The sequence below is a fragment of the Lipotes vexillifer genome, unplaced genomic scaffold (genome assembly GCF_000442215.2).
Source record: "Lipotes vexillifer unplaced genomic scaffold, Lipotes_vexillifer_v1.1 scaffold2368, whole genome shotgun sequence".
In the NCBI taxonomy this organism is placed as follows: Eukaryota; Metazoa; Chordata; class Mammalia; order Artiodactyla; family Lipotidae; genus Lipotes; species Lipotes vexillifer.
Window position 1 is genome coordinate 72,534 of NW_006789957.1, and position 23,051 is coordinate 95,584.

The 23,051-nt window shown below is 37.7% G+C and overlaps 1 protein-coding gene across 1 annotated transcript in view; it reads right to left on the bottom strand.

Moving 5' to 3' along the window:
• Positions 1-82: 82 nt before the first annotated feature.
• Positions 83-23,051, bottom strand: part of LOC103091671 (leucine-rich repeat-containing protein 37A2-like) — a 23,434-nt gene continuing 465 nt past the window's right edge. Inside the window, 10 exon segments of the mRNA XM_082931279.1 lie at positions 83-183; positions 637-754; positions 9,513-9,591; positions 10,131-10,202; positions 17,138-17,140; positions 17,243-17,320; positions 17,957-18,028; positions 20,755-20,960; positions 21,074-21,247; positions 21,616-22,161. Coding sequence (XP_082787405.1) covers positions 83-183; positions 637-754; positions 9,513-9,591; positions 10,131-10,202; positions 17,138-17,140; positions 17,243-17,320; positions 17,957-18,028; positions 20,755-20,960; positions 21,074-21,247; positions 21,616-22,161 — 1,449 coding nt within the window.

Here is a 23,051-nt window from a genome sequence, read left to right on the forward strand (position 1 = left end):
TAGTAGAAAGTCCCTGAGTGTTCTGTGGATAGAAAAGCATGAGATTCAGAGCAAGTTTAGAGCTTGAGAGTCTAAGAATAAACTAGCTCTCCATTCCATTAGAAGGACCAGGTAGCAGCTTCTTGTTATGGAACCAGAAACGCTCAGGCTCCAAATAGGACATGAAACAGCACCACTTGTACTCTTTATAAAATTGCAGAAACAAACAAAATAAACAAAAATATATTTACACCTGTCCTATAAGACAAAGGGTACTTGAGACCTAATGTATATAAAATCAGTTTACAAACTGTGATGCACTATATCAATAAGTTCTCATTTGCAGAGAGCACAGCATAGAACATGTGGCCATTAATGGTAATTCCCTTCCCCCTTGGATTCCTTTCTCTTGTTCCTTTAACTATGCGGATCTGTTACATTATTAAGCTAACAATGTAAGTGAGCTATTATTAGCTTAATAATGTAACCAAGAATCTGAATTTTAGCAAGGGGGTAGTTCTTAGAAACTGAGGGAGCTGGAACTCTGAATGAATGAATTAAAATAATGCAATTACATCATGAAATTTAAAATTTATCATCATTGATTAAAAATTAAATTATAAATTAAAATTTTATTATCCTGCAATTGAGACTCACCACAACGTATTACTTCTGTCAGGCATTCACTGTCACAACGTAGCTTGAATGTCTTACAGACAACCTCAATAATATTTTTAAATTGGCAGAGGCAGCAGGCCATAGAGTAGGTAAGATCCTATAAATAGAAACATAGGTAATTAAATTCACAGCAAAAGAGATACTTCAGTAGGCAGAAGAGGTAGGCCAAGGCCAAGGTGCTTTGTGAACTAGAGTTCACAAAGCACCACAAGGCAAAAAGGAGTTCTTGGGGCATATGGACTGGAGAACTGAATAGGGGCCGGTTGGCCAATTGCTGCTCTTGACTGTTGTAAATAAATATAGAGGAGGAGAGAGGTGCCCAACAGAAGGATTAGGATGGCAGTAGGTATGGTATGCCTAAAAAAAGGGAATAGGGACTAGAATTAGGTGACATTGATCTCTAGTTTAATTCAGAAGTATCTCCTTCCAACCCGAAAGCCTCACGTTGGGTTGAGAGTACACAGGAAGAAGACAGACATCTAAGAAGAGTCTGAATAATATTGCACTGCACCTTCTGGACTCCCTTTCTCAGGCCCTATTTGTGAGTAGAAATATATTAGAAATTATTCTAGTAATAAAAAAGCATCCTGTAGTTAAACAATAACAGAGATTGCATTGGCCAAATCTGGACAAAAGGAATATTCCAAAGAATAACACTATCATTATAATAAGGTATAACATAGTTAATTTAAAAAAATGCACATGAGTTCATAAAGATACTCAAAATGAAAAGTGGGGGAGCTCTTTTTTATAGAATAATTTCCACTAATAAATGCAAAAGGAATGATCGAATTAGGAAAGTGTCATTTTACATCTATCAATATAATAATCGATTCAGACAAGGATTATCATTGATGCACAGCTGGGTGAAGACTTGTTTGAAAGTAGGATCTTTACTGATCCCAAAGTATCACCCCACATATGATTTATCAATTACCAAGGGGAAAAAAAACTTTACAATGGAGAGACATGGAAGAAACCACCTTAATCAAGTGATCAAACTTAGCACTGGTCCACCAGAAGTGATGAAGTATGAAGAATACATCACCTACATAGTATTCTTCCCCAAAATATTTACTTTGAATCTAATGAGGAAAGACAAATCCAGATTGTCAGGCAATTTACAAGACAACTGGATTAGAGTCTTCAAAAATGCCAATGTCATAAAAGACCCCCCCAAAAATAGTAGGGAAATATTCTAGATTAAAGGAAACAAAGACATGACATGCAATGCCTTCTTTAACTGGACCCTGTATCAAAATAAAGCAGACTTGAAGGTTATTGGCTTCTGGCCAAGATGAAGTAACAAGGACCAATTTAACCTCCCACCTGAAACAATGAAATCATTAGAACATATGAAACAACAGTTTTCAAGAAACTGGACCTCAGGCAATAAAGTTCAGTGCTCCCCAGGAGATGGGAAATAAATGAAGTGATCCCTATAACTGCCCTAACTTACTTCTCTGAGAGAGTTTCCAGGTCATGGTACAGGGAATAGAAGTCCAGGCAGAGACTGGTGGATTCCCTAACTGAGGAAATGGAGCTGAGTGTCTGGGAAAATCAAAGTAACTAGAGTTCACAAAGCAGACTATCAGAAAGAAAGGAATTGCACAGACAAAGAAGTCTGGAGATATGCAGAGGGATCTCTTGAGAATTCAACAAAGTATTTGTCAGTACATTTGTGTGAGGAATTACCTGATGCCAGGAAAAGAACCACATGAAAGGATTAATAATAAGAATAACTGGATATCACACAGGGTTGTAGGAATAGTACCCGTTCCTACAAGTCAAACTGGAAAACCTCATGATACTCAGAAAAGACTTCTCAGTAGTTGCAAATGATGAGCTCCAGACTAAAGGGTACTTGGACTCATAACCAACGAATCTTAAAAGCTAGACCTAAAAGAATAAAATTGTTTTGAGTAACTTAATTCCACCCAAAACAAAGCCCAAGCATTTTACAAGAATATAAATATATATAGCACACAAGAAAGTAAAACTCACAATATCGGGGATCATATGAAATATTGGCTAGCATGCAAAGAAGTAGGAAAATATGACCCATACTGAGGAGAAAAGGCAATCAATCAAAACGAACCCATAATCTATACAGATGTTAGAATTGTCAGAAAAGAACATTTTAAAAGTTTTTATACATGAAGAAAAGTTATTATAACTGTATTTCATATGTTCAAAAACCCAGACAAAACACTGAAAATGTTAAGTACAGGCACAGAAAACATAAAACAGTCCCAAATTGAGCTTCTAGCGATTAAAAACAATGGCTAAATGAAAAAGACATTGAATGAGGTTAATGGTAGACTAGACACTGCAGAAGAAAGGGTCAGTGAACATTAAGGTATAGTAATAGAAATTATCCAAAATGAAACAAAAAGAGTAACAAAACAAAACAACAACAAAAATGAAGAGCATCAGTGAGCTGTGCAACAACTTCAAGTGGCCTAATACATGTGAACTTAGAGTCCACGAAGGAGAGGAGAAATGCAAAAATTTGAAGAAATAATTGCCAAAATTTTTCCAAATTGGTAAACAGTATAAAGCCACAAAGTCAAGAAGATCAATGAACTTTAAGCATGAGAAACATGGACAAAACTACACCAAGGCACAAAAACTACTCAAATTGCTCAGAACCATCAATAAAGAGAAAAATTTAAAAGCAGCCAGAGGAAAAACCTATACACTACATAGAGAGGAACAAAGATATCAATGACAGCAGAATTTTTGTTGGAATCAATGTAAATGAGAACTCAGTGGAATAACATCTTTCAAGTACTGAATTGAATTCTATCAAGCTAGAATTCTATACCCAGATGTATCAAAAAAAAAAGCAAAATAAAGACTGTCTCAGACATACAAAAGCTGAAAGAATTCATTACAAGTAGAATTTCACTATTAGAAATGTTAAAAGAAGTATTTTTAAGCAAAAGGAAAATGACACCATATTGGAATATGGATCTACACAAAAGATTAAGAATACTGGAATTGGGTCTTCCCTGGTGGTTCAGTGGTTAACAACCTGCCTGCCAATGCAGGGGATATGGGTTCGATCCCTGGTCCGATAAGATCCCACATGTCGTGGAGCAACTTAGCCCGTACAGCACAACTACTGAGCCTGCACTCTAGAGCCTGTGTGCCACAACTACTGAAGGCCACGCACCTAGAGCCTGTGCTCTGCAACAAGAGAAGTCATCCAATGAGAAGCCAATGCACTGCAACGAAGAGGAGCCCCTGCTTGCCGCAACTAGAGAAAGCCCAGGCGAAGCAACAAAGACCCAATGCAGAAAAAATTAATTTAAAAAAATACTTAAAAAATTTTTTTGAAAGGATATTAGTCATTCAATATATGTCTCTGAACACAATGGAATTAAATTAGAAATTAACATCTGAAAAAGCTCCAAATATTTGGAAACTAAACAACACTCTTCTGAGTACCTTTGTGGTCAAAGAAGAAATCAAAATGGAAATCAGAAACTATTTTGAACTCACTGAAACTGAAAACATAATATGTCAACATGTGGGTTATTGTTAATGCAGTACTCAGATTCTTCAACTTCCACCTTAAACTGGAAAAACGAGAGCAAATTAATCACAGAGTAAGAGAAGAAAGAACACAATAAAGATCAAAGTAGAAATAAATAAAATGGAAAACAGAAAAATACTATAGATATTAAAAGGATAATAAGAGAATATATAGAATACTTTATACCAATAAATTCAAGATGAAATGGACAAATTCCTTGAAACACATGCACTCCCAAAGTTTATTCAAGAATACAGATATTAAAGAAATTGGGTGTGCAGTTTAAAACCTTCCAACAAAGAAAGCTTCAAGGCCAGGTGGCTTAGCTGATAAATTCTACTGAAAATTTAAGGAATAAAATAATGCCAATTCTACACAAACTCTACGAGAAAGTTGAAGAGAAGGGAATAATTCCCAACTTATTTATAAGGCCAAATTTCACCGTATCAAGATTAGACAATGACATTACAAGAAAACTATAGACCAATATCTCTCATGAACACAGAGGCAAAAATTCTTAACAAAATTTTATCATATCAAATCCAATAATATATAAAAAGATGATACATCATGACCAAGTGGGGTTTATCTCAAGAATGAAAGTTTGGTTTAATATTTGAAAATCAATTTACGAACTCAGTACACTAAAAAAGAAAAATCAGGACATCTCTGGTGGGGCAGTGGTTAAGAATCCACCTCCCACTGCAGGAAACATGAGTTTGACCCCTGGTCAGCGAATATCCCACATGCCACAGAACAACTAAGCCCGTGCACCAGAACTACTGAGCCTGAGCTCTAGAGCCCGTGAGTCACAACTACTGAGCCCATGTGCTACAACTAGTAAAGCCCGTGCACCTAGAGCCCGTTCTCTGCAACAAGAGAAGCCACCGCAATGAGAAGCCTGCATACTGCAATGAAGAGTAGTCCCTGCTCGCCACAACTAGAGAAAGCCTGCGTGCACGAATGGAGGCCCAATACAGCCCCAAAATAAATAAACAAATTAAGAAAACAAAAGAAGGGAAAAACCACATAATCATTGCCATAGATGCAGGAAAAGAATGAAAAAATCTAACATCCATTCCTGATTAAAGAACAAAAAAACAGCTCTCAGTAGACGAGGAATGGAAGGAGACTTCCTCAACTTCATAAATGACTCCTACAAAAAACTTAACATCATAGTTAATGGTGAAGGACAAAGAACTTGCTCGCCAGTATCAGGACAAATGCAAGGATGTCTGCTCTCATTACTTCTATTTGACATTGCACTGAAGGTTCTAGCCAGTGCAATAGGGCAACAAAAATAAAAGAGATATTCAGAAAGGAAAGGAAGAACTAAACCTATCTTTATTTCCAGATAACATGATTATGTAGAAAACCTGATAGAATCTACAAAATTGCTACTGGAACTCATCAATGAGTTTATCAAGTTTGCAGGGTACAAGATCAACATACAAAAAGATTAATTAATTTCAACAATCAGAGATCAAAGTTTTAAAATACTACTTATAATAGAATCAAACATATAAAATATTTAGAATAAATCTGACAAAACATGTAAAAGACTTGCATAGTGAAAAGTGTAAAATATTGCTGGGGGAAATTAAGGAAGACCTAAATAAATGAAGAGATAAAATGTATTCATGGATCAGAAGATTCAGTATTGTTAAGACATCATTTCTCCCCTAACTGATTTACAGATCAAAATACCAGTAGGATCTGCTATAGAAATTGACAAGCTAATTCTAAAATTCATGTGGAAATAAAATTTAGAATAACTAAAACAACGTTGAAAAAGAACAAAGTTGAAGAACTAACAGTAACTGATTTCAAGGCTTATGAAGTAACACTTTCAAGACATTGTGATAGTAGTGTAAAGATAGACAAAAAGATCAAAGGAAGAGAATAGAAAGTTCAGAAGTAGAGAGATGTGGACAACTTACTTTCAGGTTCAAAGGCATTTAAGTGGAGAGACGATAGTCTTTTAACCAAATAATGCTGGAAAAATTGAATATACAGGTGCAAAAACCAAACAAAAAAAAAGAACTTCCATCCAAACCATATACACAAATGAACACAAATTAGTTCAAAGATCTAAATGTAAAACATAAAAGTATAAAACTTCTAGAAAAAAACAGGTGAAAAATTTTATGACATTGAGTTAGGCAAGATTTCTTAGATACAACACCAAAAGCATAATCCATGAAAGAAAAAAATAGATAAATTAGACACTATCAAAATTAAGAATTTCTGCCCTGCAAAAGACACTCCTGAGAGAACGGAAAGATGAGGCACAGAATGGGAGAAAATACTTAGCAACTTACATATTGGATAAAGGACTAATTTCCAGAATATATAAAGAACTCTCAAAACTCCAGAAAAATATAGATAAAAGATACAAAGATATACAGATGGAAAATAACCATATGAAAAGATGTTTGACATGATTAATCATTAGGGATGCCATAGTGAGATACGACTACACACCTATTAAACTATCTGAAATTAAAAATACTGAGCATAGCAAGTGTTGGCCGCAACGTGAAGAAAATGCAACTCTCATACACTGCTGGTAGAGATGTAAAAGGATCAAACCACTATGGAAAATAGTTATTTTTTAAAAACGTCAACATACACTTACCAATGATCCAGCCATTCTACTTGCAGGTATTTACCCAAGAGAAATAGAAGTATACATCCATACAAAGACTTGTACACAAATATTCATAGCAACTTTATCTGTAATAGACAAAGACTGAAACAACTCAAATGTTCATCAATGGTGAATAGATAAATTGTGGTTCATCAATATAATGCAATACTATTCAGCAATAAACAGAAATGAATTACTGATATATACAACAATATGGATGAAGATTAAAATAATCATGCTGAGTTAGAAACCAGTTATAAAAAAGTATACACTGTATGATTCCATCTACATACAATTCTAGAAAATGCAAACAGAATGCAGATCAATGGTTGCATGGTGATTGGGAAGGGCAAGGAACAATGGGAAGGAAGAATTACAGAGAGACGTTAAAAAACTTTCTGAGGAGATGGACATTTTGATTTTGGTGATGTCTTCATGGTGTTTATATATGTGTGTGTGTGAATACATATTATTGTATGTCAATTATACCTCAAAAAGCTGTTAAAAGAAATATTATATGAGAGAGACAAGTGGGGAAATTTGAATAGCAACTCTTTATAAGGTAATGTCATTGTGTAGGAATTTAATTTCTTCAATACTGTGTGTTAACAGTATTGTACTTACATAGGGAAATAATTTTTAATATCCAGAGAGGAAGACATCTATCTGACAAGAGAGGGATCGCAATTGTGGCAGATGCTGTGGGAGGCTGAGGAAGATGAGGCTACAGCAGTGACCAATGTGTGATGGCATGGTGAAGACAGTCATTTGTCAGCTGAACTCACAAAGACGGTTGGAACAGACTTCTAACTGCAGGGTCCTTTCTGCATACTAATCTCATGCAATCCCCTCACCTAGCCTTGGCATAACAGAAAGTTTCTATTAACTTGCCATATTGGAGGGGGGATGGCACAGTTTAAGGTGCAGTAAGTTGTGTAATAAACTGTCACAATAGGGTCCTACAGAAATAGTTTTTAAACTGCAAAAAAATGAAACTTGACCCTTACCTCACAACATACATGAAAATTAACTCAAAATGAATCATAGACCCACATGGAACTATACAACTTCTGGAAGAAAACATAGGAGAAAATCGTTGTGATTTTGGGTTAGACAGTGGGGTCTCAGACAAAGATTGCTTAGATAAGACACAGAAAAGCACAAACCATCTAAGAAAAATTGCTAAGGGACTTCCCTGGTGGTTAAGATTCTGAGTTCCCAATGCAGGGACCAGGGTCCGATCTCTGGTCACAGAACTAGTTCCCACATGCATGCCACAACCAGGAGTTCGCATGCCACAACTAAGAAGCCCATGAGCCTCAACTAAGGAGTCCATCTGCCGCAACTATGATCCAGAACAGCCAAATAAATAAATTAAATAAATATGGAAAAAAAGAAAAATTGCTAAATTAGAGTTCATCAAAAATGTAAAACTTCTAGTCTTCAGAGACACTGTAATACAATGAAGATAAGTCACAATCTGGGAGAAGATATTTACTAAACACATATCTGAGAGAAAGGACTTTTTCCATTGCTCTTTATATAAAGCACTCTTAAAACTCAATACAAATATCCAATTTAAAAATGGATTTCAGGGAGGGAGGGAGACAAAGAGGGAAGAGATATGGGAATATATGTATATGTATAACTGATTCACTCTGCTATAAAGCAGAAACTAACACACCATTGTAAAGCAATTATACCCCAATAAAGATGTTAAAAAAATAAATAAATAAAAAAAATAAAAATAAAAATGGATTTCAACAGACACTTCATTTAAAAAGATATTTGCACATCAATAGACACTCAACATCATCAGCTATTACAGAAATGCAAAATGTGGCAAAAATCACAAGATGCAACTACACACCTACGAGAAAGGCTAAATTTTTTAAAAAAACAAATATAAGGATCAGGTGACAATGTGGAGCAACTGAAACTCGCATAAACTGCTAGTGGGAAAGCAAAAAGGCACAGGCAGTTTAGAAAACAGTTTAGCAGTTTCTTAAAAAGTTAAATATGCACTTAGCATATGATGAAGCAATCCCACCCTTAAGTATTTTACCCCAAAGAAATGAAAACATATGCTCGCACAAAACATGTTCACACACACGTGTGAATGTTTTCAGACGCTTTGTTCAAAACTGCCAACAAACTAGAAAAAACTCAAATGTTCATCAATCGCTGAATGCATAAACAAACTGTGTATCCACACAACTAGAATATTGCTCGGCAATAAAAAGGAATGAAATACTGACAGGTGCAACAAAACAGATAAACCTCCAAAGAGACTGGCTAAGTGAAAGAAGCCAAAAACAAAAGGCTACATTCCACATGATTTCATTTATAAGACATTATGGAAAAGGCAACATTACATGGACAAAAATCAGACTGGTTGTTGCCAGGGGCTGGTAGTGGGAGGAGGATGGATTGACTACAAAGGGACATGAGGGGTCTTTTGGGAGTGCAGAAATGTTCTTTACCTCAAATACGGTGGTGGCTACAGAACTAACTATACGTTTGTCAAAACACATCACAATGTATATTTAAAAATAGTGAATTTTGTTAAATGAAAATTATACATAAGTAAACCTGACTTAAGAAAATAATAAAACAAATGTAAAAAAACCCAAATGAGTGAAAATAAATGTCAGAAAAATCAACTTCCACTTTTTCCAATTCAAGGGTCATCATGAGGATGCTTTCAATTGCTGTAAGTGACACTTGTGTTGTTCCCATGTCTCTGAAGGAGAAGCCCAAACATGCATGATATAAAACCCAAAGACAAAAATTCTAAACTTAAAAAGATACTTAACATGTGATTACTTCAATTCTGCCTTCTTACTTGCCATAGATGATAATTCCAAAGGGATCTTATTGAAGAAATTTAAATTTGCATCATCAAATGAATGACCTTGGTGCTGAACAGCACAATCATTTTTTCTTATCCTAGCTTCTCATTTTCAATTGCATCTACCTCTTTGATCACTCTTTTTAAAAAATAATGTACCCCTTATTCCTTTGTGCTTTCTGGGATAAATAATATTCCTACATGCATCTACATCTTCCATAACTATATGTGTTCTTCAACACTGTTCTCATTCTCTGCTGGCTGTCTTACCCATATATATTCTTTCTTAATCCTTTTCTTTGCCAATAACTCTTATTTTCAATAACCCAGTTAAAATCTAAATTATGACTTTTTAGCCAAAGTACTCAATCTTTGACGAAAGAAAGGAGCAGAAATTACCTCAAGAGCCATGAAACAGTTGCAATACTTACAAATATTTTAATGCTGGCAATTTAAAAAGATAAGAAACTTCAACTGTTGTCAAAGGATTACGATTGAGAATTCTGAAAAATGGAATGGAATTAAAATTATCTGCATTTTCAATTACTTCCATGAAAGCTTATATTCATTTTTTTTTGGTATGGAACTTGAAGGTTAAAAAAAAATCATTTTCTCTCTTTACCTATAAATCACCATTAGAATTTGTAAAACACTTTCATTGAGAACTAGGCAGGTCTCTAGATGATAAAGTGGAGAAGAGAAACAAACAAAAAAATAGAAAAAAAGTGGCTGGCATAGAAAAAATATGCCAAAGAACTTTTCAGGTTCAAAACCCTTGAAGCAACTATACTGGTAGGAGGCCCTTTCTCTGTAAAAAATTACTATTCCTAGTGTCCTCCATAATTCAAGGTGATTTCTTTCATCTCTACAATTTTTTTGAAAATTTCATGATTTAAACTACCCACTTAAAGACAAAAATAGGTCTAATTCCTTGGTTCTGGAGCCAAAGAAGAAGATATAAATCCAAGAGGAACTGGTGAAACCCATACTACCATCACATAGTCCCATATGTATTCTAGTATCATAGCCTTTGTTACTGTGTATGTAATCACCAGTTCACTTGTCAGTCTCCTAGATTGTCAGCAACTTCAGAGTAGGTACCACACTTTATTGTCATTATTATTCCTGTGCCTGACATAGTGGCTACATATTTACTAGGTATTTAATAAATGTTTGCTGAATAAATAAATAACATTTTGTCTATATATCAATAAAATAAACAAATTAATTTTGGGGAACAAAATTTTATTCCAAAATGCTGGAATAGATTTTCTTCTTAGTTCTTTCTTTTTTTTTTTCCTTTGCTCTGTAAAACAAATAAGGGAAAAAAAAACCCAAAAGAAACGGGAAGAAAGAAAAGAATATCTGACTTTAGCTTAACTCTACTCAAGAATTATTAGTGTACTTTTGCAGAATATTATAAAGATAATCATCAAAACTAATATCTTTTGGGTTGCCAGGGATCTGTGATCAGCATTTAACATTTAATCCTCACAGTAACCTTATGTGATAGATGTATTACCCCATTGTACAAATGAGGAAACAGAGGCACAGAGAAGTTACATAATTTGTCCTAAGTCATCAAGCTAGTGAGAAGCAGACCTGGAATTTGAACTCACTTCTGACTCTAAAGGCTGTGTTTAACATGAATGAAAAGAAAAAAAGGGTTTTTTAAAAATATATGTCACTTTAACCTTAATTTGGTGAGCACTAAATATAGAAATACCTTTTCAAACTTCATCTACCCATCTGGGAAAGCCTCTATGAGAATTTATTTTCTCTTTTTATTTATTTATTTATTTTTCTTTTTATTTATCTTTTCCTTAATCATCTCCCATGATAAATATTTAATTAGCCTATGGTCATTGAGACTTTAGAGATTTTAAAAAACATTGCAGGAAAATCAGTAATAAAATGATGGAGGAAGGACATCTGAAAATTCATCCCTCCATAGAAGCAACAATAACAATAACAACAACAACAAAACTGGCAAAAATTGTCAGAATCAACTTCTTCTGAACCTGGAGATTTAACAAACAGGTTTGCAACACATTGGGGAGCAATTTATTCAAGGAAAACAAATTAATTTCTGTAAGAACAATGAGATCTGTGTTGCTTGAACTTGTCCTTGACCTTTGCTCTCCATGCCAGTGGTAGCCTTGAAAAACAGCCCACATCCCTGGTACCAGAAGGAGCAGCATGGACTGGGAGGTCCTTCAAAGCCTCATTCCCAAAGAACTGTCATTGTTTTACATGTCTGGCTGTCCCCTGGGAGACCTCACGTGAAAGGCTTGTCTTTGACCTGACCACGAGCAGTCTAGTGAGAAAAGCCTCTCCTCAGGTGGCATTTCTGGAAAACATTTTCAAGCAAATATTTTAACATGGCAGTTGCATGAGGCAATGGATAACTGTATGAGGCAAAAAACAGCCCAACCAAAAAGCTTAAAAAGAAAAGCTGAGGAATGAGATGTCCACAGAGACTTTGAAATGTTCCAATGTATTCCTGGGAAACTGGAAGACCACAAGACATATTCCTGGGAATCTAGGAAAATAACTGTTAGCATTAATAAATGAATTCAGAAAGGTTGTAGGATGTAAGATCACTATTATTTCTAGGGTTTCCCTGGTGGCACAGTGGTTGAGAGTCCGCCTGCCGATGCAAGGGACACAGGTTCGTGCCCTGGTATGGGAGGATCCCACATGCCGCGGGGCAGCTGGGGCCGTGAGCCATGGCCGCTGAGCCTGCCCGTCCAGAGCCTGTGCTCCGCAACGGGTGAGGACACAACAGTGAGAGGCAGCGTACCACACACAAAAAAAAGATTTCTACACATCAGCAAGGAGTAATCCAAAAGAGAAATTAAGAAAACAATTCCATGTGTAACAGCATCAAATACTCAGGGAAAAATTTAACCAAGTAAGTGCAAGATTCACTCTGAAAAGTACAAAACTGTTGAAAGAAACTGAAGAAGATCTAAATAAATAAAAAGACATTCTGAACTCATGGGCTGGAAGATAATCTTATTAAAATGTCACTACTTCCCAAATCGACCTATGGTTACATTGCAATTCCTATCAAAATCCCAGCTGACCTCTTTCCAGAAATTGCCAAGCTAATTCTAAAATTCATATCGCAATTCAAGGAAACAGAATAACCAAGACAATGTTGGTAAAGAACAAAGTGGGAGGACTCACAAATCCTGGTTTCAAAACTCAGTTCAAAGCTACTGCAATCACAGTGTGGTACTGGAATAAGACAAGACATGTAAATCAATGGAACACAATTGGCAGTATAGAAATAAACCCTCATATGTATGGTCTATTGATTTTCAACAAGCGTGCCAAAACAATTCAATGTGGTAAGAAGAGTCTTTTCAAATGATGCTGGGACAACTGTACATCCACACAAAAAATCATGAATCTGGACTCCTACACTTCATGCCATATATGAAAATTAACTCCAAATGGATCAAATTTCCAAATGTAAGAGCAAAGGCTGTAAAACTCTTAGAAGAAAACACAGGAGTAGTCCTTGCATTAGACAACAGTTTCTTAGATATAATACCTGAAGCACAAACAACCAAAGGAAAAATAGATGAATGGGATTTTATAAAAATTAAGTGTCTTGATAGGACACTATCAAGAAACTGAAATAAACATACAGAATGGGAGAAAATACTACAGGTGGGAAGAATAAGATGCAGTTAGGAGAAGAAAAGCATAGTAGTTTCTAGGTGTGACAATCTCAAAACTTTGAACTATTACAAATAAAACAGCCACCATAAATCATGGCAAAGGGCAGACCCAAGTTATTTTTGTTTTTAGCGTTTATGCCTTTCTAAATCTGAGAAGCTGCCAGGATTCTAGTGCATAGCAAAAAGTGATGACAGCACCCTGAAGTGTGTCAGCTTTTCTGTGTACATAACTATCTAAAGGAAACCAACGCTAGCTGACTGGGGGAGCATTAGGGCGGCTCTGTGACCGCAGCTCAATCTGCCTTCAGAGTGTGGCCACCCCTCCCTCACTGATATTCTCAACAATGGGGTAAATAATTTAATAGGGATAAGGCTTTGATTTTCCTCTTATTCTCTCTTAGTGCTTATGTTCTTTGTTCAATATTGGTGTACCACAGACAAGACAGCATGTGAATGCACTCTGTCTAGTTAAGTTATATAGCCTTTGTACATTATAGAGTCCTTCAGTTTCTAAAATCATGGAGCTTGTATTGTTAGAACCAATGAAGTGACTAAAATAATTTTTAAAAATAAGCCATCAGTCTGGACCTGCAGAGGTGAATGAAGGAGAAACACTATAAAATCAGAAAGAAAAAGTATACTAACATGTAGGATTATCAACCACTGCTGCTTTTCCATAATATATTTCATTCCTGATTTTATCTGAGAGAAAGATGATTACCACCACCATTCAAAAAGTGGTACTTTAGTAATTAATAAACTCTTGGTTCATCTTTGAGGTAATTTCGGAATTAAAATAGACTGCTAACTACTTCACCTGATGTTTGTCAATAACATAGAGGCTGCATTCTAGAAACCTACTGACTTATAATTACCTGAAACCCAGTGATGAATCAAGGTTTTTGGGGGCCTGAACCTCATCTACTTTGGGAAATCCTATCTAATAGAAACATGCAAAGTTATGAATACAAAAATCGCTAGGAGCCCTCTCAAGACTGTGGAAGGGACCTATGCAAGTGAGGAGCCCTGAACCCTAAGCTTCATTGAATTCATGATAAATCCACCTCAGCTGAGGCACTTTTCCAAACTTATTTAATGCAGGAAACTTATAAATACCTCAATAATATGACATTATAGGTAGTAAAATGACTTAACTCGAGGGTGGCATCTTCCCTTGCCTTTGGAAAGAGATGCAATAAAGTTTTATCTCACCATGGCAAATGTTTCCTGAATCAAATTATCTTTGTCTATTAGAAAGACTTAGCCCAAAACAAAGACTTACTATACTGTGACAATCTTTTGAAAGTAACTGTGAACGAGTTTTAGGAGTACAGTACTAATTTATTTCCAACACCAAATAGTTCTGATTCTTTCACTATTTCGGTCATTAAAGAGGAACACAAATTCAAAAGGAACAAGTTGGTGCCACTTCCATTACAAATCTTTTCTAACCTACCACCCATTTTCTACTTCATCCCCCCCCCCTCACCTTGTTACCCTGCTGCATAGATGCTAGAATGTCTCTCATATATGTTTTCCCATCAACTTTCCTCTTTCTCCTACCAGTATGAAAGCTTCTTGGGGACAATGTACCTGCCCTATCCGTCTTTGTATCCCCAGCACGTAGTACACAGTGCTGACACACAGTAGGCATGGTACTCAGTAAATGTTTCTGAAAGAATTCATTAATTTTTAAACTGTGATTGATTGATTTCCACAATATATTTTCCGGTGTTGCCTACATAACTATAGTGAAACTCTGATTCTTATAAGGAACTCTTGGTGTTACAGGATGTTTAGGAAAGGTGGTGAGCTTAAGACATTGTATTGATGCTACTAAAACCCCCTGGTGAAGGGACCTCATCAGTCTGCTCTCTGATGTGCTGGCAAAAGAAAAACTGACCCTTGGTGCTCTCTCCCCAAGGTAGGCATCAGCAAACTAACAAGGGAAAGGAAGGAGGCCACTAAAGATAGGCATCTGCAGGAAATTTTAATCCAGTTCCAGACACAGCCTCAACACCTTCATTAATGCAAAATGTGTGAACTGGGTGAAACTGGATTTCTGACCCACAAGACAGGTAAGAGAGTCTTTTCCAAAGCCAGGTGTAGAAGAGCTCTTTTTTACCTTGAGTCTAAAATCACCTTCAGTCCATTGAACGGACACACTATCATTTCCTTGTGTCATGAGAAAACTATACTGTATCTTTTGAAAGTAACTGTGAACGAGTTTTAGGAGTACAGTACTAATTTATTTCCAACACCAAATAGTTCTGATTCTTTCACTATTTCGGTCATTAAAGAGGAACACAAATTCAAAAGGAACAAGTTGGTGCCACTTCCATTACAAATCTTTTCTAACCTACCACCCATTTTCTACTTCATCCCCCCCCCCTCACCTTGTTACCCTGCTGCATAGATGCTAGAATGTCTCTCATATATGTTTTCCCATCAACTTTCCTCTTTCTCCTACCAGTATGAAAGCTTCTTGGGGACAATGTACCTGCCCTATCCGTCTTTGTATCCCCAGCACGTAGTACACAGTGCTGACACACAGTAGGCATGGTACTCAGTAAATGTTTCTGAAAGAATTCATTAATTTTTAAACTGTGATTGATTGATTTCCACAATATATTTTCCGGTGTTGCCTACATAACTATAGTGAAACTCTGATTCTTATAAGGAACTCTTGGTGTTACAGGATGTTTAGGAAAGGTGGTGAGCTTAAGACATTGTATTGATGCTACTAAAACCCCCTGGTGAAGGGACCTCATCAGTCTGCTCTCTGATGTGCTGGCAAAAGAAAAACTGACCCTTGGTGCTCTCTCCCCAAGGTAGGCATCAGCAAACTAACAAGGGAAAGGAAGGAGGCCACTAAAGATAGGCATCTGCAGGAAATTTTAATCCAGTTCCAGACACAGCCTCAACACCTTCATTAATGCAAAATGTGTGAACTGGGTGAAACTGGATTTCTGACCCACAAGACAGGTAAGAGAGTCTTTTCCAAAGCCAGGTGTAGAAGAGCTCTTTTTTACCTTGAGTCTAAAATCACCTTCAGTCCATTGAACGGACACACTATCATTTCCTTGTGTCATGAGAAATCACAGAATTTTTGAGCTGAAGGGGTGTGAAACCCACACTTCTTATTGAAGAGTAGTCAGCAAAGAAAGTATATTGAATTAGGCTACAGCAACGTATTTTCTATATATTTTTCACACTACAGCTGAACACAAACAACGTCTTTTTCCATATCTCAAAGGTTCCTATTGGCCACAAATATTACACTTCAGAGATATATGCTTTTTGAAAAATAACGTTCTGGGTGACTGGGGAATGCCCTGTGGTGTGTGTTCAGGAATTCTTTCTGCTTTACCATTTAAAAGAGCTAATAGTGGTTGGGGAAGCACCCATAGCTTTTTCCTCCCTGAAGAATTCGGTGCTAAACTTAGTTCTTTGCAGCTATGTGTTGCATACATTTTAAGCAGTTAGGAACTTTGCACATGAGCAGGAATCAAAGTTAAATTTAAAAGTGGAACTTCATGGACCATTCGCATATTGGAGAGGCATCAGTGGGTTTCCATGACAATGCTAATTTGAGTGTTTTGGCTTGGTGCCTTTTATTGCCCGAGCCAAAGTTCAGTACTATGGAAAGCAGTGGGTTTCATATATATGAGTTAAACAAGTCTCTTGGCCTCTTTTTACCTAAGTTTCCTCATTTGAAAAAAAAAAAAAGAAATGGCTCTCAACACATACTTTCCAGAATTCATACTGGGCTTACACCCAGCTAGCCAATAACTGCATGATGTTTTTATACACAGTTTTTTTTACATGTATTCATCTTCTATTTCACCTACTTGTGTAAAAACTGCATCCCATGCTAGGCCTGAAACGTTCCAAAGCTCAGTTCTGTGAGTAAATTGCAACCCAGATTTCTACAGAAAAAGACACAAGCAAAAGCAAAAGCAAAATATATATTCTTTCAGAATATTTATCCTTTGGCAATAATTCTACTTTATACATGATGAAACATAACATCACTACTCCCTCCATGCACTAAAGAAATCTCACTGTGGAAGGTATTATGATTTATACTTTCATGATTATATATGTGGTGCATTAGATACAAAATAGTAAATGCTCATTAAATACTTGTGTTAAGTGATCTTTATTTCTCTAGAAAGGCAGCACTATAGACATTTTGGGCAGGATAATTCTTTGCTGTGGGAGGCTCTCCTGTACACTCTTGGATGTTTATTTTAGTATCATCTCTGGCGTCTGTCCACTAGATGCCAGTAGCATGTACAGATCTGACAGGCAAAAAAGTCTCCAGACACTACCAAATGTCACCTGCGTGCAAAATCACCCTGGGTGAGAACCACTGCTCTATAATGATTCACTCTGATCTCTGTAATAATTCTCACACTAATCTTTGCTAGAGACAAAGAGGATTCGCTACAAAATTTTACTGGTAATTTTAATCATATTTCAAAATGAGTAACAAATTAATTTTATAAAAAATTAAGCGTCATAAAAATTCCAACTATAATGAAGTTATATTTGTAACTTACATAAACTGCAAAAAAGGTAGTGGTTCTAATATAATTCTTTCAATAGATGGTAATTTATTGCAGGAAAAATCTCTAGGAAAATTAAAAGGAATATATTGCTTAAATTTGCTATTAGATATCAAATTAGTAGGAATAACTAGTAGAGGTTAGAATGATAATAATAAATAAGAAGCTTTGGTCTAAACTCCAAACCTTAGGAATTACTATTTGAACTTTCCAGAGTCCCTAACCCTGCCTTCACCTCTCTTAAAAGTCTCACATTCAGGATCTTCATAAATTAAATATACAACTATAGATCCTGATTTTGGAGGTAATCTTTCCTAAGAGAAGAAGCATTGATTAGATTCCACCTTTTGTGGTCTAATCAAATTCTAGATTATGAGCCCAGAGTTTTTATCCCTATATATCATTATAATTTCTTCTATTAAAAGGAATATTCTTATATTTACGCACTTCCCAGTATAGTTCTGTTTTTCTAGGCCAATTCATTACCAGAAGAAATAAAAGATAACCTTTCACACAACTTGAAAGGAAGTTATTCCTATGATTAATATGTAACGTTAATTCAGGATTACACTTTCTATCATTCTGACTTTTATTCGAAAATACCTACTCTTGCCTATAGCTGACTATCTTATTTCCATTGATTCCAGCTTCATCTCTCATTTCACCTGGATGGGTATAACTGTCTTCTGACTGGTGTTTCCATCTCTACCCTCTCCCTTTCTAAGTCATCCTCCATGTGATCCCCAGATTAACTCTCTGGAAGTGGTTCTCAAATACCAGCATCACTTGTGAATTAATGAAGATACAAATACTCAGCCCTACTCTGGACCTCTTGAATCAGTAACTGTGGGGGTGGAGATTGTGTTTTCACAAGCCCTCCAACTGGTTGGTTCTGTTGCAGGCTAATGCTTGTCCTAAGGCATTGCTGTGGTAACATGCTAGCTTGGAATGTTATCCCTGGCTTGGCCTCCAAAACTCTAGATGATCTGGCTCTAATCTCCTACTCTTCCCACTTGTACTCGACAGGTCCTCAGAGTATTTCTCCTGTGCTTTGTCTTTCTCCCACTTTCCTTTTGCAAGCTTATTCTTCCCAAGATGTCTGTCATTGATACCCAATGGCCCTTCGAGGTCCCGTTTAAACAGCATTGCCCTAGTAACATCTTCCCTGATCCAATTTGAAGTCTTCTTCCTTTCTTTTGTGCTCCAGTACCAACTTGTGGCTCTCATTGCCCATATTCATTTCTTTCTTTAAATATAGCTCTTTTTGCAACCCATTTCCTCTGAGCATAAACTCCTTCAAAGTATGGACTGGATCCTGCTTATGTGCATCGTCTATTATATTTAAAGCCAATGCGTGGACATAAAGCAAACTCAAATATTTATGAAATCAACAAATAGCTGGGGAATGGATAGAAGGAGGAAACGACTGTTTTAAAAGAAATGTAGTTTTATTACTTCATGTAATAAATGAAGTAGTAATAATAATAAATATAATAAAAATAAATGTAATAAAAATAAATGTAATAATAAATGTAGTGCCTCCACAGCACTTTGTCATTATGGTTTGAGCTTATATGTTTATTTTACCTATGAGATCATGAGTTGCTAAAAGGAATCCTGTCTTACCCATCGTCGTGTTTAAAATAAGCCTCTTGTTTTCATCATTTGTCTCTCTTGCTTGAAAACTTGCAGTGGCTCCCCATATCTTACAGCGGAACTTTCAAATCTGCATTGCCGATAGCCAAGGTTTTTCATAATCCTATCTTTCATCGTTACCTAACCCAGTTATTTACAGCCAGACTAATCTATTAAATTCTGATCATCCCTGCAGTCACACCTTTGCCTAGACTGTACTGCCTATTATTTTTCTGACAAATCACAGCCAATCTTTAAGTCCCAGATAAACATTGAGCTTATCCATGCAGCCTTCCGTGACCTCCACACCCCTGTGATTACAGGTTCTGGTGAATTACACCACCTATCTGTATTTCTCTTAATAATTATATATTACCTCCCTTTTAAGGCATATCCCTTTTCTTCCCATTTGTCATTGTCATTTTCTGGAGACAATGCCATATACTTCTGTGGCTCCCAAAGAACTTAGCCCTGAGTTGGGCACAAAACGGGTGCTACATATAGAAATCCAGGGGCTAAAGATGAGTTCTAGATATAACTGAGGGATGGAATAATAATAGCTAACACTAAAATATATGCTAGGCACTGACAGACGAGCTTTACGTATATTAACTCATCTAAATCTCCCAATGAGATTGGAGTCATTGGGAGATTTAGGAGTCATAGGAGTCATCCAATGAGATGATGACTACCATAATCCCCATTTTACAGATGAGGAAATTGAGTCATAAAGCTAATAAATGACAGACCCGGGTTCAAACCCGGGTAGTCTGGCTCCGGAATCTCTACTCTTAACCACTTTGCTGTATTACCACCAATGAGATGGGAGAGGGACATGTTGCTGTAAAGAGGATGGAATAAAGATGGGAGAATAGTAGATGTTAAGGAATTAAGAAATGGGGTAAAAAATGGAGAAGGAAAATATAAGGGCACTTAAAAGTAAAAGGCTGGAGGAGAGGGAAAAATGGTGAGGAGGAGAAGGAAGATAAGGAATCACTGACAAACCAAAGGTGGAAACAGGAAGGCAGTCAGTGTGGACTGGGGAGATGAGCAGGACCCAGGAAGGCCTGAAGGAAGGCTGCCATGTCAGGCAGGATGCAGAGAACAAATGAGGAGAGGCGATTCTTACATGACGGTGAAAGTGAGGCAATTCTTACATGAGGGTTAAGGTGCCGTTGTAGGCGTTAGGCTCTGGCTCAGGCACTCTGTGGAGCTTCTGCGTTGGGCTGAGTCCATTACACGACAGCGTCTCATTTTTGCAGGTACAGAGCTCACATATGCTGAAGTTTGTGGCGGCATTCTGTTCCGGCTGCTTCTCTTCTGGGGTATATTTTACACCAGGAAGACCTGTGGATACTGAATACTGAGAAGAAGGAAGAAGAACTGTCTCAGATGGCAATGGTTGCGAGATATGTTAACTCCCAGGTCCACAGGTAGAACTGTGGCTTGAGTCAGGCTTGGTTGTGCAAGTGTCACCTCAGGGTGTTTTGGAGGGGGAGCTGTAGTCTGCTGTAGGGATGTAGAATGTCTAGCCTCCATAGTGGATTCTGGAGTGGTGGTTTGCTCTAAGTCCACATAATGAACTCTGAAGCTGGATGATGTTGAATGCTGACCTGGATCCTTACTTGGATTTGGAACTGTCACCTCCTGCTAGAATGGAGATTGAAGTACAACGTGCTGAGGTGCCTCTGGAAGCTGAGTTGGGGTGTGCTGCATGATTGGAGAAGGTACAGTCTCCATATTGGATCCTGCAGTAATGGTAATTTCCACATCGATAGGCTGAATTGTGAGTTGAGTCAAGTTTGGCTGTGCAAGTGTCATCTCAGGGAGTTTTGCAGGGGGAGCTGTAGTCTGCTGCCGGGCTGTAGAATGTTCAGACTCTGTAGTAGGTTCTGAAGTTGTGCTAACTCCAGGTCCAAAGGTTTAACTGTGATACTGGGTGATATTGGATGCTCAGCATGATCCTGATCTGGTGCTGGAACTGTCACTTCGGAGTACAATAGAGACTAAGCTAAAACTTCCTTAATGAGCTCTGGAGGCCAAGCTTGGGTCTGCTGCATGGTTGGAGAAGGTTCAACCTCCAAACTGGATTCCTGAGTTAACATAATTTCCAGGTCCAAAGGTTGAACTGTGAGCTCAGTCAAGGTTGGATGCTGAGCCTGAACTTGCTCTGGATTTGGAAGTGTCAGCTCATGGTATATTGGAGGAACTATAATCTCCTGCAGGGGTGTGGAATGTTCAGCCTCCATAGTAGGTTCGGGAGTTGTGGTAAGCCCCTGGTCTAAAGGTTGAACTGTGACACTGGGTGATGCTGGACGCCCAGTGTGACACTGATCTTGTGTTGGAACGACTGGGTTCTGATATACTGGAAACTGAGCTACAAAAACCTCCTTAGGTGGTTCTGGAGGCTGTGTTAAGTTATCCTGCATGGTTGGAGAAGGTTCATCCTCCTTAGTGGGTTGTGGCCTTATGGTCAGTTCACGGTCCAAAGGTTGAATTGTGACCTCGGTCAAGGTTGGATGCTGAGCCTGAACTTGCTCTGCATTTGGAAATGTCACCTCAGGCTATGGTGGAAGAACTGCAGTCTGCTGCAGGGCTGCAGAATATTCAGCCTCCGTTGTAGGTTCTGGAGCTGTGGGAAGCCCCTGGTCCAAAGGTTTAACTGTGACTCTGGGCAAGTTTGAATGCTGAGCTTGATCCTGTCCTAGTGTTGGAATTGTCATCTCATAATGCACTGGAGTTTGTGCTACAACCTCCTTAGGTGGCTCTGGAGGCTGAGATGGGGCCTCCTGCTCTGCTGGAGAAGGTTCTGTCTATTTAAGGGGTTCCAGAGGTAGGCCTGGGAACTCCTGTTGGACGGGAGAAGATTCCATATTCTCAGGGGGCTGTAGAAGGTGAGGAAGGGTCCCTTGAGGGACTGGAAATGCTTCCAGCTTTGCAGGGAGTTCTGATGACTGAGCCTAAAGCTCCTGCTGTGTGGGAGAAGGTACCATCTCCTTCGGGGGCTACGGACATATAGCTGAGCTCCCCTGGGGAACCGGAGACTGAGCTGGGGCCTCCTCCTGGATTAAAGAAAGCTCTATCCCTCCAGGGGGATCTGGGGTCTGAGTAGGATACTTCTGCTGCACTGGAGGATATTCAACCTCTTACTGGGCTCTAGAGTTAAGACAACAGCAGGATTCACGGGTTTAACTGTGATATTAGGCAATACTGGATGTTCAACATCACCTGGACCTAAAGGTGAGAATGTCACTTCATTATGTACTGAAGGTTGAGCTGCACCATCTGTAGAGGGCCCTGGAGGCTGAGTTGGGTGCTGATGCTGGACTGGAGAAGGTCCAACCCACTCAGTGGGCTTTGGATGCTGAGCTGAGCTCTCCTGCTGGATTGGAGAAGGGTCAGTTTCCTCAGGAAGCTCTTCAGGTTGAGGTGGGGTTTCCTGCTGGACTGGAGG